The sequence below is a fragment of the Tetrao urogallus genome, assembly GCF_951394365.1.
Source record: "Tetrao urogallus genome assembly, chromosome: 4".
NCBI lineage: Eukaryota > Metazoa > Chordata > Aves > Galliformes > Phasianidae > Tetrao > Tetrao urogallus.
The window spans coordinates 59,561,282-59,578,180 of record NC_136817.1 but is presented as its reverse complement, the minus strand read 5'-3'; the positions used below and the strand labels follow the sequence as shown (position 1 = coordinate 59,578,180).

At 38.2% G+C, this 16,899-nt stretch overlaps 1 protein-coding gene across 1 annotated transcript in view; it reads right to left on the bottom strand.

The window, feature by feature from the left end:
• Nucleotides 1-340: 340 nt before the first annotated feature.
• The window catches only part of WFS1 (wolframin ER transmembrane glycoprotein), a gene marked incomplete at both ends in the record, with an annotated part of 30,039 nt that continues 13,480 nt past the window's right edge, over nucleotides 341-16,899 (bottom strand). The window contains 6 exons of the mRNA XM_079535042.1: nucleotides 341-2,149; nucleotides 3,703-3,848; nucleotides 7,351-7,431; nucleotides 8,035-8,205; nucleotides 8,943-9,087; nucleotides 13,498-13,580. Coding sequence (XP_079391168.1) covers nucleotides 341-2,149; nucleotides 3,703-3,848; nucleotides 7,351-7,431; nucleotides 8,035-8,205; nucleotides 8,943-9,087; nucleotides 13,498-13,580 — 2,435 coding nt within the window. The remainder of the gene's footprint in view (nucleotides 2,150-3,702; nucleotides 3,849-7,350; nucleotides 7,432-8,034; nucleotides 8,206-8,942; nucleotides 9,088-13,497; nucleotides 13,581-16,899) is intronic.

Here is a 16,899-nt window from a genome sequence, read left to right as displayed (position 1 = left end):
AAGTGCCTTAACATAGAGCAAGAGAATCCACCTAGTGTCCTATCACAGGCAAACAACATGTTCACTTGGGACAGAATAGTCTCCATGCAATTAGTCAGCAGCAATGCCCTGCATTCTTTTATAACATGAAACCAGTATATAACACTTCAGTCATATTGGGCTTAAAGTCGAGATACAGTGTTTACACTTACAAAACTCAACCAATGCTCTACGTTAGCATACGTTTTAAGCATTGCTACAGCAGGGTGGTTTTGTGTTTATTTTTCTTTTTAAGAAGCCAAACCTTTGGTAGTGTAAATGCAGCGTACATCGAGGATGCCACTGGACCACAATGAGCTCATTATGCAGCTGACAGGAATGGAAAGAAGAAAAAATCAAAAACAAATTTAATGGCTTTATGCACTGTGCTCCTCCAGTCATGCTCTATTTTCACATGCCTCCCTGCAGGTAGGAGTTTAGACATGCAATTCAAGCAAGTGATTGCTTTCAGTTCAAAGACAGGCCATTTACTGCCAAGACGACCTTCCAGAATTGTGCTGAATTCAATTATACTTCCCTGCCTCAAGTTCAACAACACTTTCTTAAACTCACTGCTTGCTTTCAGCACAATATCTTTGGTTATATCATCTTCCTCCATCAACTTGGTTCCATTTTTGCTACTGAAAGGCATACCCACAGTTATTTCAAATTTGTACCGATCGAACATTTTCATGTGGCACTTATGCTTTGTCAAGTACTTGAGACGGCACAACTCTTCCTCCTCCACAGTGACATTTTTGGGGTCACAAAGAGGGTAGGTTTCACCATACAAGCACCTCATCCAATCGCCAATAAAAAGTGGAAGCATGTTTATTGCAGATTCTGCACTATTGTCAATTTCTGTCACACGCACGTATTTGAACCGCCCAGTCCAAGTCACTCTGTGTCCTTCCAGGTGACTACATAAAATCTGAGTACGTGCCATATTGGTCTCCTTCCACGATCGGGGTCCACAGAGGAAGGCATACTGATTCCATGTCAAGGTGGAGTTGTAAACTTTCATTCCTTCTGATCGATACACATAGAACCAACAAAACAACACCACAGCTGTAATCCACACCAAAATGAGTTTCACAATTGAGCTTCGTGTGAGGGATTTAACCATATCTACTACAGAGAAGTTGACTTTTGTCCACCATCGGAAGAGCAAAGGAACAGCACACAAAACTAGAGTCACTACAATTTTCATGAGCTCCAGAGACACGAACCACTTAATGAAATGGACCAGACACATCAGTGCAATGCCTACACCTAGCACTGGGAGTGCAAAGAGAAACAGGAAGTACCCAATTGATGCACGGACCAGCCCAATGCCAGAGGACTCCTGCAGAATGACCACGGAGAGTTCACACCACATGAAGCAGACCAGATATGGGACCAGGTAACAGTAGGTGCCTTTAAAATTTCGCAGTTGTGCCATTCTAAAGAAAAGATAGAACAAATACAAAAACAAAAGGCACGGGATGCTTACATTGATCACAAAAAGATGGCCTACGGGAACAGTAAAGAAGGTTTTACCTAAGAATTTCAAGAAGCCAAAATTCCCAGGTAATACCTGCAACAGGGATAAGCAACCTGCTGCTATCTCAGTCATTAGAGCTCTTCGCGTGTATGGCTCTGCACACGTGCTTAAACTCATGTAACTTGTCACGGTGAAGAAAACTGAGACAATAGCTAACTCTGAGCATGGTATACAGTCCTTGCTTGCTATAGGGAAGGAAAAAATCACAAAGAATACTGAGAGTAAAAAATAAATGTAGGGCTCTAAGTGATTCCACCCAAAGTTCACCTCAGCTTGCTCAACATCTAGGTTTGGTTCAAAACGAAGCAGTAAGTCAGTCAAAGTGCGGAAGTTTTCCCAGGCCTTACTGTCCTGAAAAACTTTTAGTGTGCAAATCACCATAGAAATGAAGGACAAATAGAATATAACTAACGGAATAATGAAGGCAAAAAAATCAATTGTCAGATTACTGATGATGAAGAAGAAGATGAGAGCATTGATGTGATGTGTCGGAATAATGGTAGACAGCCAATGCATTCCTGCCTTTGATGCAATATCTATGAGATATTCTTTAATTTCCATTATGGCATGAAGTGGGTATTTTACAACCTAGAAAGAGAGAAAGAAGCATTTTATTTAAGAGCAGTTTTGTACTGGTACACCACAGATATTAACTGAAGCAGCAGCAGCCAGTTGTCTAATCTCAGTTGACATGAAAAGATTTTTATTCTGAAAGAGTGTTGCCAATAACGTGACTTTATGTTGTCTGATATTATTAGCTCTATTTTGATTAATTCAGTCAGGTGAAACGCAGAGGCTATTTTGATTTCAAGGAAGATGAATTTCATTACCTTTGACACGTAATTAAACGGCTTCCTAATCAAATACTCTGCTAACTTCACACTGAAGACAACACAGAACTGTAGCCCTGTAGTTTAGCTTACGTCATCACTTGAGCTGTGAGTAATGTAAGTTTTAAAACATTTAACTCTACCACTCTTCTGCAAAGAGCATGTTATACACTCCGATTGTATGCACTTGCAGAAAGTCTTTATAGCCGTGTTTTATCTTTAAAAGATCCTTTCCACATACCTACAGATGCAGCTGTCAAAATCTTTTTTATAAACAGCAGAAAATCACTGTAGATAATCTTAAAATTTTACCCATCTCACATGGCATTTTCCTTTACAATTATACAGCAATAGAAGAAATGCTAGATCAGATTGCCCTACAGCCACCTACACATTTAGTTTATTAGCAATAAATTTTCAGGTTTTTTTTTCAAACAAGCATTCAAATATTACCATCTGCATATTATATATTGCAAACAGTCCCATAAAAAACAGTTTTTAATGTTTTTCCAGAAGTTATGCTTTTACATTAATTACAACAGCAGAAAAGCCAAAAATGCTTCAGCAAACCTCTGTAACATTGTGAAGAAATGGCAACAAACACAAAGACTTTGGCACAAGCCTGTATATTAGCAGAATTATCTCTGCTGTTCTTCATAAATGCATCTCTTTCAGAGTATTAGTTGTTCAAACTATTGGAAGAGATAAAACCTATTACTTTTTTTGTTAACCCTTCTGTATGATAATGGACAACAAAACCTCTCATGGCAGTCGCCAGGAAGCCCCTGCCTTGCTTGAAATTTACATTGATATTGGACATTCATCCTCAATTTTCCCTTCTCCTTTCACTACCTAGAGAAATAACAGTACAGAAAACCACTGATGACAAATTGCACCATTCTTGAAATCCTCCATAATAGAACTTTTTAACGCCTCGAGACTAAGGATAGTTTTTGCCACCTCCTCATTCCTTTTAATGTAAGAAAGATATCAAGTATATAAAAACAACTGTAATAAAATTATGACAGTTAATATAGGAGCCTTTAAATTCTCATTGAGATCTAATGAACATAGTTTGTCCCCTTGCAAGGAAAACTATTACCCTTTTCTCTTAAATACACGCCTGAAATTATGAAATTATAAATACATAAAAAGAACTAAAGCCAAAAAAGAAATTATAATAAAAATTCTACTACTGATCTACTGAGGCTAAATATCAGCTTTGAGAAACAAGTGCAAATCATCTCTGTCTGTTCTGAAAAGTGCACTTTACAGCCCTTCCACACAACCTGTTTATTCCTGTCTGCTTACCTTCAGTCTCAGAGGCAACTCTTCAGGAGTCTTCCCTGCCAATTCATCATCTTCCTCCTCCTGCATAATCAGGTTAGATGGGATGATTCCCTTTGCATACTTCTTGGTAATCTCCACAAAGTCATCCAAAGCAATAAATTTTTTAGCTGTAAGGTAAAGTATAGATTATGAGTAAACAGCATCACTAAAATGCTGCACTGTCTATATGAACTGGAATATTAACTTTCTTTCATGTTATTAAAGATGTGCTCTGGACTTCAAAAACTGAACTGCTTACCTTTAAACTTGCTCTAAGATTTGTACTTAAAACAACCAGCTGCTTTTCCCAGCAATACATGACTACTCTAAATCTTGTCAAACCAGTACATATTTTATTATATTTGCAAATAGGAAAACAAAATGTAGCTTATTTGTAAGTATTCCGAGGAAAAGAGACTGCTGGATTAGGTTACACAGTTTCAAATCATAACTTATCATAGATTTGGTAATTGAGAGAAATCTTTAACTAAAATCCACGCTGAAAAGAAACAATTGTACAGGAATAGTAATGAATTGCCTATACATGATGAACTGAAAACCAACTTCTGATTTGGTTTAGCAATTATTTTTCCAATTTTGTAACTTACAGACAGATATAATTACATCAAATGCCCAATTATTTATATCTACAAGATTAAATACAAGTTTACTTTAGCATATTAACTTAATATGCTGTTGGGCTATATGAAAACTCCTCCCTCGAACTACAACAGCTAGGATTTAAATTAGCTGGCCACAAAATATGCTTTGCTCAGTTGTACACAAAGGCAAAATTTTATCACTGCCTAACAGCTCATTTACAGGTATGAAGCATCTTCTCAGCTATTGGCCCTCAGTATCCACTCCTACAAGTAGAACAGAAGCAAGAGATTACTTCAGAGATCTCCAGGGATGCTACAAGATGCCTTATACACTGCTTCCAACTCTTTTCACACCCAGTGCCTCGCATTAGCATGCATTAGCTGGTTTCTATGGTAGGCAAGCTTGATGTCGTTTGTAAAGGAGGATAATTAACAGCAACTTTTCCCATACGCTGCAGTAAATGACACTGCTGTAGATATGAAAGACTTCTGAATGACAAAAATCTGCAGTACACCACCTACACAGTACGTTTAGCAAGTCAGCTGACAAAAATAAAAACGCTGGCCTGCTCAACGTAAGTTCATGATTTTAAAGCAACAGCAAACTGAATGGCTTAACTAAGTTTCACATAGAAGATTAGTGGATTTGAGCTTTAAAAAGGCATCAAAAGCTTTAACAGAAATAGTGGCTCTATGGAAGCCATATAAAATACATTTGTGGTTTTTAATATGAGAAAGCTGTAGATAACAGGACAAAAAAGGGCATTTTTTCAAGATACTCATTAAAGAAAGAGGTGTTACAAGGAGTTCAATGAAAAAACAGCAGCTTGAAATTTTTGCTTCAATCTCACAACTTGGACGTTGCCCTTGCTTGCACTTTTAAAATATTTTTCTGTTTCCCCACTGTATGAACCCTTATGTCCCACCAAATGCCACGTGGCACTGTTCCCAAAAAGCAGTTTAATTTTCTGCTAACTTGTCTTTTCATTCACAGACTGCAAGGCTACATGGCTTGCACAAAGAATTCAGTGAGGTTCCTCAGTTGTCTTTGGTGTGCTCCAGATCACTCCTAACTCCACACAGACCACCTATGCTTACTGCCTGATTTGGACAAAATATACAGCAGTAAAAATAGATTTTTGGTGAGGAATCAGTATGTAGACATGACTAGAATCTTATTTATGTTCCTTTAGGAACTTTTACATGACTCTGAGTTATCCTGAGTGGGAAAGAGTTATTAATTTAATTAATAAAATTAATTTTTGCCTATCAGGCATAACAATATACACACTCTCAGGCATGCAACAATTGTCCATTGACAACATCAGCTTTAGTATTCCATTTATGCCTTCATTAAGAATACTCCAGATCAAGTATCAGCAAACATATTACTGGCTTAACACTTCCAAGAATTGACAACATATTAAAACTGAAGGAAAAAAATTCCTGCTGGCAAGATAAATGCAGAAACTCAGTGGATCAGAGAATTAAAAGCTGGATAGGAACAGCCGTCTTGTTCATCCATGAAAAGATAAAAGCTCTCCAGAGAAGAGGTAACAGCTTAACTCCTACTTTAAGTGTTTGATGAAAACTTTTCATTTTTAAACTTTATTAGTATTTTGTCATCCAGATGTCTCTTAAATTGATACTAAAAGTGTATGTTGTAGATTCTACTTCATTATTCATAGATATTTTTCCTTCAATTTGGTTATGACAAATTCCCCTGCCTCCCCCATCCACCGTAGGAAAAGAAAAATATGCACATCAATTCCTGCCTACGCTTACAAGTAGGTTCATTTACTCTCCTGTTATTTTATCTGCCATTTAAGCCTTAAAAAAGAGAGAAAGAGAGAAAGAGAGAGAGAAAGAGAGAAAAAGAGAAAAGCAGTTTCTTTTCTGACAATCTGAATTCCTGAAGAATCCAGAGCAAAATGACTTGCTTTGCACTCATGCTCTGTCAGCACGTGCCTGTTCAGCTAGGGAATGCAAAGAACATGAGTGTCATCCAGCAAGTGCCCAGCAATGTAACTCCAGTGAACTCAGTTACAACTGCTTTACGATTCCACAACCAAACAATGAAACACAATCTTTGAAGGACTATTTCTAGATTTCCAGAAGTGGCAAATCAGTCACAGGAACAGCTAATCTACTCCCATGGAAATTTTGATAGGACCAGACATTTGGTCTTCAAAGTACTATTTCTCCCTGTCTTTATTCCGTCCTTCATATACACAGGCATGTGTTCTTCCTCCACATAGCCAAAGCTGAAATACTCTGTTCTTAGGAGTGTCAGCTTCACTGCCAGTTGCATAACTTGATTGTGAAGCCACCTGTGTAATGAATACAATCCTTGAAGGCCAAACTGAAGTGATGGAATGTACATTTAATCTTTCAAGGACCTGAGACATGCAAAACCCTGATCTGGCTTATAAATCCACGTATAACATTTTAGTTGCACAATTCCTAACTACAGTATATTAGTAAGTAACAAGTCGTGGGACATTTAGCAGTGCTTTCAAGAACTGATCTACATTTTATATATCACGCAAACTGACCTGTCCCTACCTACTTGAGATATGAAAGGAATATCTTGGTACCTATTTCTCAGATAAATTCTTGAACAAATACGAAAAAGCAAACATTAATTATAAGGGAATGGCAAACAGAAGCAAGGCAAATAGAGTGAGGGAACTGTCTGCACTAAGAGTCTGCATAATTAATTCCCTTATTATAAGTAGAGACTTTATTACAAGTTAGAAGGAAAAAAAATTACTGAAAGTGCAATTTATTTTCTTTTTACTGAATTGCCTCTTAAGCTGAAATGGGAAGAAAATGGCAACTTACATGCAAATTCCCTTTAATGTACTAATCACTGACAAATTTATGAGAATGGTAACATTCTATGGCTTCACGTGCAGATCATTTATTTACCTTGCACATACAATAAATGGACATCATCAATTTATAGCAATTAAAACTTGCTATATATCCTTACTCAGGCAGATTAAAAGAAGCAGCAGGTACTCACATTCAGAGCTCACTAAACGCTCCAGCATTCTCCTCTGCTTCTGCACTGACTTTGGGACTGGACCAGGTTGCTTCTCACCATCTGGTTCAATAACAGAAGTTAAAGCTGCTAATTAAAGTGATCAAACAAAAACTGGAATGTTGTTCAACCTCAATATCTGGAGAATGGTATTTCCTCAAACTCAGCACAAGACATACATATCAATAGGTATGGAGTAGCTATTTACCTTTCTGTATCCTTATTACTATGCTTAAAAAAAAAAAAAAAAAGAAAAAAAGAAAGGGAAGGGAAGAGAATTGTCAGAGCACATATGATTCCGTAACAGCAGATTTAACCAGATGTCTTACAGGCTGAATTTGTGAACTGCAATATCTGGTAAGATTTAAGGATGACTGGGGTAAGGGGAAAAAAACTGAAACACAGTAAAACTGTTAAGACATGGACAGCAACTGCTTAACTGAACCACAGTCTACAGCAGGAGTTAGCAGTCTTTAGGAAATAATTTCACTAGTGCAGAGAGAGTACTTACTAATATAGCCATTAATAGTTACTTTTTCTTAAGTAAACCATACATTTACTTTACTTTAACTCATGCTTGATTTTTTATTAAGCTGTCCAGGTTTCTAGCTGTATTCTGCCTGCAATTATGTGTCATCAATACCATAAATCAGTTCATAAACGAACCTTCATTATCAACTTGCCCAACATTTTCCAGTAGTTCAGAAACTGCTAATTGCTTCTTCTTTTTTGGGTTTAATTTCCAATACATGACTAAGGCAGCTTTTCTCACAGCTCTCTCCAAGTCAGTCTCAGATGACAGTTTTTTCACTTCTTGCTCATTCTCAGAAGTGATGCCTCAAGAAAAGAAAAATACATTAGATACTATTATCCCACACCCTTTCTGAAATGACAGGTTTGCCCACAATTGATTTTTTCTCAGTTTTCTGAAACCTCTCAAGTTTCATTCACTACTTCACCCCTTACATTTTTCAAATGCCCTTCCATGCTCAAAATCTAGTTTCATTCATACTGTACATGCAGTATCCTTAGATCTTTTTCAACTTTTGAAGTACAACAGATCAGGCAAAAGGAGGTACAGACATGTATGACTAACATACAAAAAGCAGAAAGAATTTCACAAAAAAATAAAATAAAATATTTTTAAATATGAATTCAGATAAGTGGCAGACAAGAGGAACCCATTTCAAGTGGTGGAAGCAGTATGAAAGAAGTTATGAATCCTGAATTTGGAGAAGACAGCCAGAAAGAACAAGCAAAAGAAAGCCTGGAACTGGGCAAAAGGCTGAAACAGCAGATATGTAGGTGGTATACAGTTATATCTGACCTAAACTGTCACAGAAAAGAAGCTTCAATGGTGTTGAAGGGAAGAATGCACATGAATTCCATGAAAACATTAATACAAATGTTTTTTGCAGCACTTATTTGAACACATTTCCTGCAGCTACTCATATAATTTTGCCATGAACATTCTCATTTTAATGAGAATTTTTGCATTTTAATGTCTTTGCAGTGTTAAAATGGATGGACTATTATTAAAGTAGGATGTACAAAAAGTCTCAGAGAACCCATACCTCTTCTGTCTGCTAGGCATCTACGCAGCAGTTTAACAGCTTCTCTTCGACCTTGCTTAGCAGCAAGGATGAACCAATCAACCGCACTACAGTTGTTAAGTTCTTCATCCTCCTCTTCTGCTAATCTCAAGAAGTGTTTCCCCACCTAGAACAAGCGGAGAACAGAAATTCCTTCAATTACTGAAATACATGATAGTGTCTGTCTCTCTCTTCTCACCCCCTCAGACTCAGCTACAATAAAATCACTTTGAACAAAAGGTCAAAACATTCGCTCCCAGCACTAAAGAACATAGTTGTAAGTTGATATTCTGCAGAGAAAGATCACTTTCCAGAACTGGAAGCAAGAAGGAATTGCAGTACACTTGATCAGGTCAAAGAATTAGTTGCCACTGGTCTCTGAGCATCTAGCAGGATCAGTTAGAGCTCATGGTGTTATTAAGTCATATTTAGAGTGGCCATTTCTTCAGTATCTAAAGGAAAGCTACAAGAAAGTATGGGATAGACCGCTAAGCAGGGTGTGTGGTGATAGGACAAGGGGAAGTTGTTTCACACTTACAGAGAGTAGATCCTGGGTGTAACGAAAAAGTCTTTCACAGTGAGGGTGAGGCACTGTAACAGGTGCCCAGAGATGTGGTGGAAGCCCCATCCCTGGAGACACTCAAGGCCGAGCTGACCAAGCTCTGGGCAACCTGATTTAGCTGTGGATGTCCCCATTCACTACAGGAGAGCTAGACTTGATGACCTTTAAAGGTCCTTTCCAACTCTTAAGGATTCTATGATTCTCTTTGATCCTTTACTTCCAATAAAAATAGTCAGATAAAATTCCGATGATGTAGGCTGGCAAAGAGTCTTGGCATGGAAGGAAGGTTCAGCAGTGAAACGCCTGGCTCACTGCAGTTTAGCCACTGAAGGTCAAAACAAACTCATGATTAATTAGAAAATGGAAGAAAACTAACACAGCTTAAGCACCCAGTAATTTAAGTGATATAACTTGTAAAATTCCTACCATTAAGAATTAATGTAATGTTAAATACAATTATGCTGTAGCATGAAACACTTCTGCTTATCAAACCCCAAGACTACAAAAGTTAAGTGGCAGAAAGTGGCCAAAAGTACTGGATACTTATTTACATGTACAGGGAACCTGGAAAATGCTTTTGTTTAGTTAACTGCTCCCCTTCTCTCTCATTCTCTCTCTCTCCTTTATTATTTACACTCAGAATATAACTGAAATAATAACAGACTACAGCTCCACAAATCTACTATTATCTGTCGCAAAAAAAAAACAAAAAACAAAAAACAAAAACCACACCAACCCTGCTTGACAGTTCCTCTGAAACTTTGCATTTGATATTACCAGTTAGTGTGACTAAAGAAATATCTTCGAAACGTGAATAATAAATAGTTGTTGCAAGCAAACTGAACACTGATCTCATCAAACAGATGTTTCTGTTAGACATGAAAGGTTAGGTCTCCAGCTTTGCAACTGGTTCAAGCACTTAATTGGGTGTTCAAACAACTTCTACTTAAGCAGTCACTGAATAGACCTTGGAGCAATTAAACTCATAGGACATACAGCAAAGTGACCCAAAAATGTAGAGGAAATCAGAAAAATATTGGACTAAGAAATACAAGAGACAGAACTAAACACTTATTATGAATTCATACAAGAGTTCAACAAGCACTGCACAGATATAGTGGCAGACCAAGAAAGGAGCGTATGAGGTTATTTATTTATTTTTACCTTAATACTTCAGCCTTGATAGTGCAATTGCCAGGTAATTCATCACCAACTGCAGGTCTACCTTCAGCTTTTTATGTCAAGAAGGAATTGTTTGAACAAGTTGCAAGGTAAATAACTTCTTTCAACAGGGACAGGAGTTTCTTGAGCACGTTTATACTTTTAGCCACTGAAATTTTGAGCAAAGCTTCAAGGGTACTAGAAATTGATGCAGCTCTTTCAAGTTTATGAACATCTCTTGGTCACAGAAACTTGTATTGCAATGTAAACTAGAAGATTTTGGAGACAGTCGTATAATGCACAAGTGTATTGCATGAGGAAAAAGAAGCCACAGCACTGGTTTTATAATATAAATGTTTTGGGGTCTGGATTTTTTTTTTTTTGTCCTATGGAGGTTTTTTTGTTTGTTTTTGAAGTTCAGCACCAAGATTTAATTATTTAAACCCCCCTCCAAAAACTGAAACAAAAATCCGAGAAACCAGAAAACATTTGTTTAATATTTTGGTTACAAAATGACAAGCCTTTCTGTGTATTTAGAAAGTTTTGTGAGCAAAAAGTCATCTCCAATCACCTCCAGGTAACAAGCACATTGCATTTTCACAAAATACTACTGAAAGGGGCTCTAAACAAGCCCATGCCTTTCTTCGCTATGGCAAAGCTTCCACGTGGAGCCACTATGAATGGCTGCACAGCTCTAGCCTGCAGTGGTCAAATGAGGAAGAACTGATGGGCAAGAGCATCAGCCTCAGATTGCTAATATGACAAAGCAAGGATTTTCTCTTTCCCATGAGCTAAAACTATGAAATGAAGTAACAGCTGGCAATGGCTTAACACCCTCTCTAAATCCAACTGCCCACCTCTCACCTTTGGGCTTTACAACTGCAGCATTTATTACACTCAGGCCCCTTACAGATAACCTCTAGTCAAAGACACTGAGCTGCCTCTGCTCCATTACAGAATACAGCTGTGGGTGTTTCATTTTCATAACTGCTATGCAGTTATTTCTCAATAAAGAAACTAAAGCTACAGTAATGCAGGCTGACATCCACTCATGGCGTATTTATTTTCCACAGTCAGTGCAAGGTTATTTCTGAATAAGCTCACAGTAATAGCTAGGTGGTAGTGAACTGAGCATTTTCTTATGTTTGATTTTGTAATTCTTGGGGAAAAAAAAAAACAATGACCTAATGTCAGCTTCTTATTCATAGTCTTACAATAGTCACAAATTAAAGTAGTTTTCCTGGATGGATTCTAAAGTAGAGAAGGATGTATATATAAGTATTGTATCTTATTTATTGAGGTTAAAAAAGAAAGACAATTCCCCCTCTATAGGCCACAAGACATCCAATTCCCTAGAAAAGAGATAACTATTTGGGGCTCTTTTCCAAACAGTCATTTCCTCCTGAATGCATAGTAAAGCAAAACTGTACCCCAGATCATTTTAAGAAAAGAATACTGTTATGTGCGGGAATAGAAAGTGTGCACAGTTAAAGGGCTAAAGGAAAGGAGCAAAGGAGGAATGAATGCAAAGGATAAGGATCAAATATAATCACTATTTACATATATATATACAGGCACACACATCATAGGGTTAGATTACCTATGGTATTTCTTACTCAGCCAGAAGTTATATCCTAAAATCATGTTCTACGGCTTTTGCTCTTTGGAAGAAGAGCCAAAATGTGGGCTTTGTAGCAGCAATCCCCTCAAGGTTAAAGTCTCATCCTCTGCAAAGCCACTGGCAGTTTTGGAGGTGAGGAATTCCTTACTGTCTCAGGTTACAACTCCAAGGACAGCCTGCCCTCAAACCAGCTGAGATGGAGCGGGGACTGAGACTGGCATCGACATATTTTTATCAGCTTCAAAAGCATTTCTCTGTGTCATTGTTCCTGCCTCCTCCCTCTTGCCCCCTTTTTTTTATTTGCAAGAAGAGTGGTAATCCCCAGGGAAAAACAAAACAACAAAACACCAGTAATCTCACGAAGGACCATAAGTACTCCTTTCTGTCAAAGCTGAAGCTGGAAAAGAATGTTTCAGTCAATCGGTATCCATATTAAACAGGAATTAAAAACCTTCTAAAAATGTTGAACTATTTATACTAAACCAGTTAGACCAATATACCACCATAATGGAATGGGCAGAAAGAAAACTGATACAATTTTTCTAAAACCTAAGGAAAATTCAGCACAATGTGTAGAAAGGCAAAACTGTCACTATGAATTTAACTGGATCTGTCATTACATAACTAAGTATAGTTAGCTTAATTAGACCATTACAGACTTGTTTTTAAAAAATGTGTTAATTCAACACAGAAACGGTGATAGAACAAAACCAATCTCTGATGTTCCTGCTGAAGCATCTCAATAGCAGTTTCTTGTGCAGAATCCAGCATGAGAGTCTTTGTACATAGTGGAGTATCGAACTAACCGTGTTGAATCACCTTTCAGCAACAATTCATTTTGTTCCAATGACAAAAATAAATCCAAAGAGCATTAACAATCACTACATTCATACCTCCACAAGTAACTCTTTGCTACATGGTTTAAAAGGTAAAAATAAAGTGCTGTGGCTTCTCCATGCTCTGAGCCCTTCCCCCAGTTTTGACATTTTGCAAGAGCTGGCCTTGAAACCCAAGCAAGCAGCTTTCTCTAGGCAGAGAAGCCATCTGGCATCACTGTTCTTTGAACAACTTAAGATCCAAACAGATACAGTTCAACTAAATGTCTTTGGGAGAGATAATAGTTCTACTAAAAGCAGGCAGCGCTATTTTTGGAATTAAGAGTAAATGGCACTGGACAAAGCATATAAAATTACCTCTGTTTGTGCTTTTGGTTCTCCGGCTTTGGCCCTCTCCAACAGTTCCTCAAAGAGCACTTCAGGTTCTTCCTTCATGGTCTCTACAAATTAATGTGATTTAAAAAACTGGTTTACTAGCAACTCTTGAAATTATTTTCTAAATTGTTACTATATTTGGTTGAAGAATTAAAAGATCACATTGAAAAAATCCAACATGAGGGTGTTACAAGAACAGCAGTGGAAATTAACTCATTATAATATTTACACTGTATCTCAATGTTCTGCTTCAGTGTATGCACCATTACTTGTTATTTGGTACCTGCCACAGGACGCTACGCACAGTTTACAGTTTCTCATTCACTTCCCCAGGATTAATCTCTCAATAGAATTCTCATTGCGGTGAAAATGGACACACACGGAACCTGCAGAACTGATCAGCTTTTGTACTTATTGCTGAGAGCCCTCAAGTCCCTACCATGACTGCTTGTTTATTTGGTAGTGAAGCATTTTCAAGCATTCTGAATAATCAACCAGCCTGTAAAACTTAGCTAGTACGTTTGGAAGTTCAGCTCCTCAGCCCTTGGACTCCACAGAAACAATAAAAATGAGTAAATGCTTATTGAATTCATCCTACTTCATCCAGTTCAACACTCATAGCTAACGTTTCTCCTTTCCTATCTGACTATACACATACAGATGTAACCACAGTTTTTTCTTCCTCAACAGCACGAAATTGATCTACTGGTCAGACATAAAGAAAAATCTTCCCAGCTCTATCTGATATCCAGTGCTTGTAAATAACATCATGCTGTGTTATCATTTTATGAAGGAAGAACACTTTTAATGGAAAAGCTAACAAAGCCTATAACGACTACTTGTTCTTTTATATGAGAACCTGCAATCTGAAATTTGTTTGAAATATTAAAGAGAAAAACAATACAGTTTAATCACAGAGTGCGTTAGAAAGAACAGACCACTGATTCACAACACGGTTATCAAGCAAGCTACAACTACAGCTAGAAAGGCAGGTCTAAACTCAACAGCAAGCTCCAAAGCCTTACCCCATCATCCTGCAAGGTCATCAAACACACTGTGATGCTTGGCAGCTATGTATTTAGGGCAGACAGCATGACAAAGCGTGGTCAGAAAGAACAGTCCCAGAGCGTAGGAATCTGTGCCTAAGAGACATTTTCTGGCACTTGCTCAAAGCTACAGATTTCAGTCTCTACCTAATATGGTCAGTGATAGTGCATGAAGCATGGTAAGCAGCCCAGTTAGCTGAGGTGACATTAAGTATCAGTGATTTTTCAAGAAGTGAGAGGAAGAAGAATATAAACCAATTTCACATAATCTCCCAAAGAAAAGGACTACTTACACTCTTTAATATCTCTGGTACTGGGACTATTTCCAAACAAGAACAGGCTGCAAGCCAGCTCTTTCATTAAAATGGATAAATTTTAACAAGAGCAAATCATGAAGTAAGTTTTCTCCTTCCCCATGCCACAGTTTTGTCTGCCAAGCTCCACTTGGAAAAATACTAATGCCAGATTATAATACGTTGTCTGGCTAAACAAGGCACATAGTGAAAAATAATTTTCAATTACTACTCCCTCTTTTCAGAAAGCTGTAAAAATATTATTGTAAGATAGGAAAACAACATCCCAGGAAAATTAACCACTTAATCTCCTTGCCTGATATATAGCCAACCACACTGAACTCCAAACAAGTCAGAAGCCTCCTCTCCAGATGGCACCACTCACATCAGCACCCATCCTTCAGAGGTTCTCTGCTAACAACAGAAGTTGCAGTGAAGAGTGTATTGTTTGAAAAAAACATAATATTCATTTATCTACCCCACTCAAATGAAAAGAATTGGGCAATGCAGCATTCTTCTGCTTCTTCCTCTGCTTTCACTCATTCATAAGCGTCTTTCAAATCAGCAGCAATAGTGTTGGCTACAGAATATTTTTTGTTCAATATTTGGTACATGCTGAGAAGAAAACACCATTGAAGTTTCAGTGATACTCTGGATGAACCAGTAAAAGAGGCAGCAGTCAGAAGTTAAAGTGTTTAATAACTAAGTGCAATGTTCATATAAAAATCACAGAAAGTTTGCTAAACTGATATGAACATCAATAATACAACTGATTATCTGGCAGCTTATACACACACAATACTTTCCTTTCTTGCCTGTTCCATCTTGCAGGCACAGAGCAAGAAACGCCACGGCTCTGGTTCCTTCCACCTCTTGCTCAGCTAGAAGTTTGTTAGGGAGCTTTTGCTGAGACTCCAGGACAAAATGACATTTTACTATCTTTAAAAGAAGGGTCAGACAACTTGGGAAGAGTTCAAGGTAGGGTATGCAGAGGGGAAATCAGAATGGCAAAAACCCAGCAAAAACTTAATCTGACCATCATTATTAAAAATAATTTAAAATATTTTAGCAAATAGATTAACAACAGGAGGAATGCCAAGAAGAATCTCCCACTCTTACTGAACACTGCAGGGAACATTATCACAAAGGACAAGGAAAAGGCTGAGGTTCTCCACACCTTCTTTACTTCTGGCTCTTATTATCCGGCCAGGTATCCTCAGGGTACTGAGCCCCCTAAGCCGGTATACAGGGATGATGAGCAGAATAACCCCCCCCCCCCCCAACTACTGAGGAGGAAACAGAGACCTGCTTCTCCACCTGCACTGACACAAATCTATAGGCCCAGATGGGATCAACCCAAATGTACTGAAAGAGCTGGCAGAAGTGACTGCTAAGCCACTTTCTATCATATATCAGCAGTCTTAGTCAATGGGGGAGGTCCAAGACAACTGGAAATTTGCTAATAAGAAAACATACAAGAAACATCAGAAGGAGAATCTAAGGAACTACGACTCTGTCAGCCTGCACTCAGAAACCCGTGGCTTGGCAAGGTGTGCTCCTTGTAAAGTGAAAAACTTGCTGCATGGCTGGGCCCATAGGATAGCAGTAGTGAACAGTTAGGTCCAGTTGTCACTACTGGTGTTCCTCTGGAATCAGTACTGCAGCTGGCCCTGTTTAATATTGTTACTGGTTATCTGGACAAGGGGAATGAGTAAATTTGCAGATAACAATTTGGGAGGAAGTGTTGATATACCTATGGGTAAGAAGACCCAACAGATGGATCTAGATAGGCTGGATGGGCTGAGGCCAACTGTATGAGTTTTAAGAAGACTAAGTGCCTGGTCCTGCACTTTGGGTACAACAACCCTAGGCAATGCTACAGGCTTGGGGCAGAGTGGCTGGTAACGTACACAGAGGAAAATGAACCAGGGGTGTTACTGACAGCCAGCAGCGTACCCAAGCAGCTAAGAAGGCCAATAGCATCTTGACTAGTATCAGAAAGGGCAGTCACCAGGATCAGGGAGGTGATCTGCACTCAATCCGTA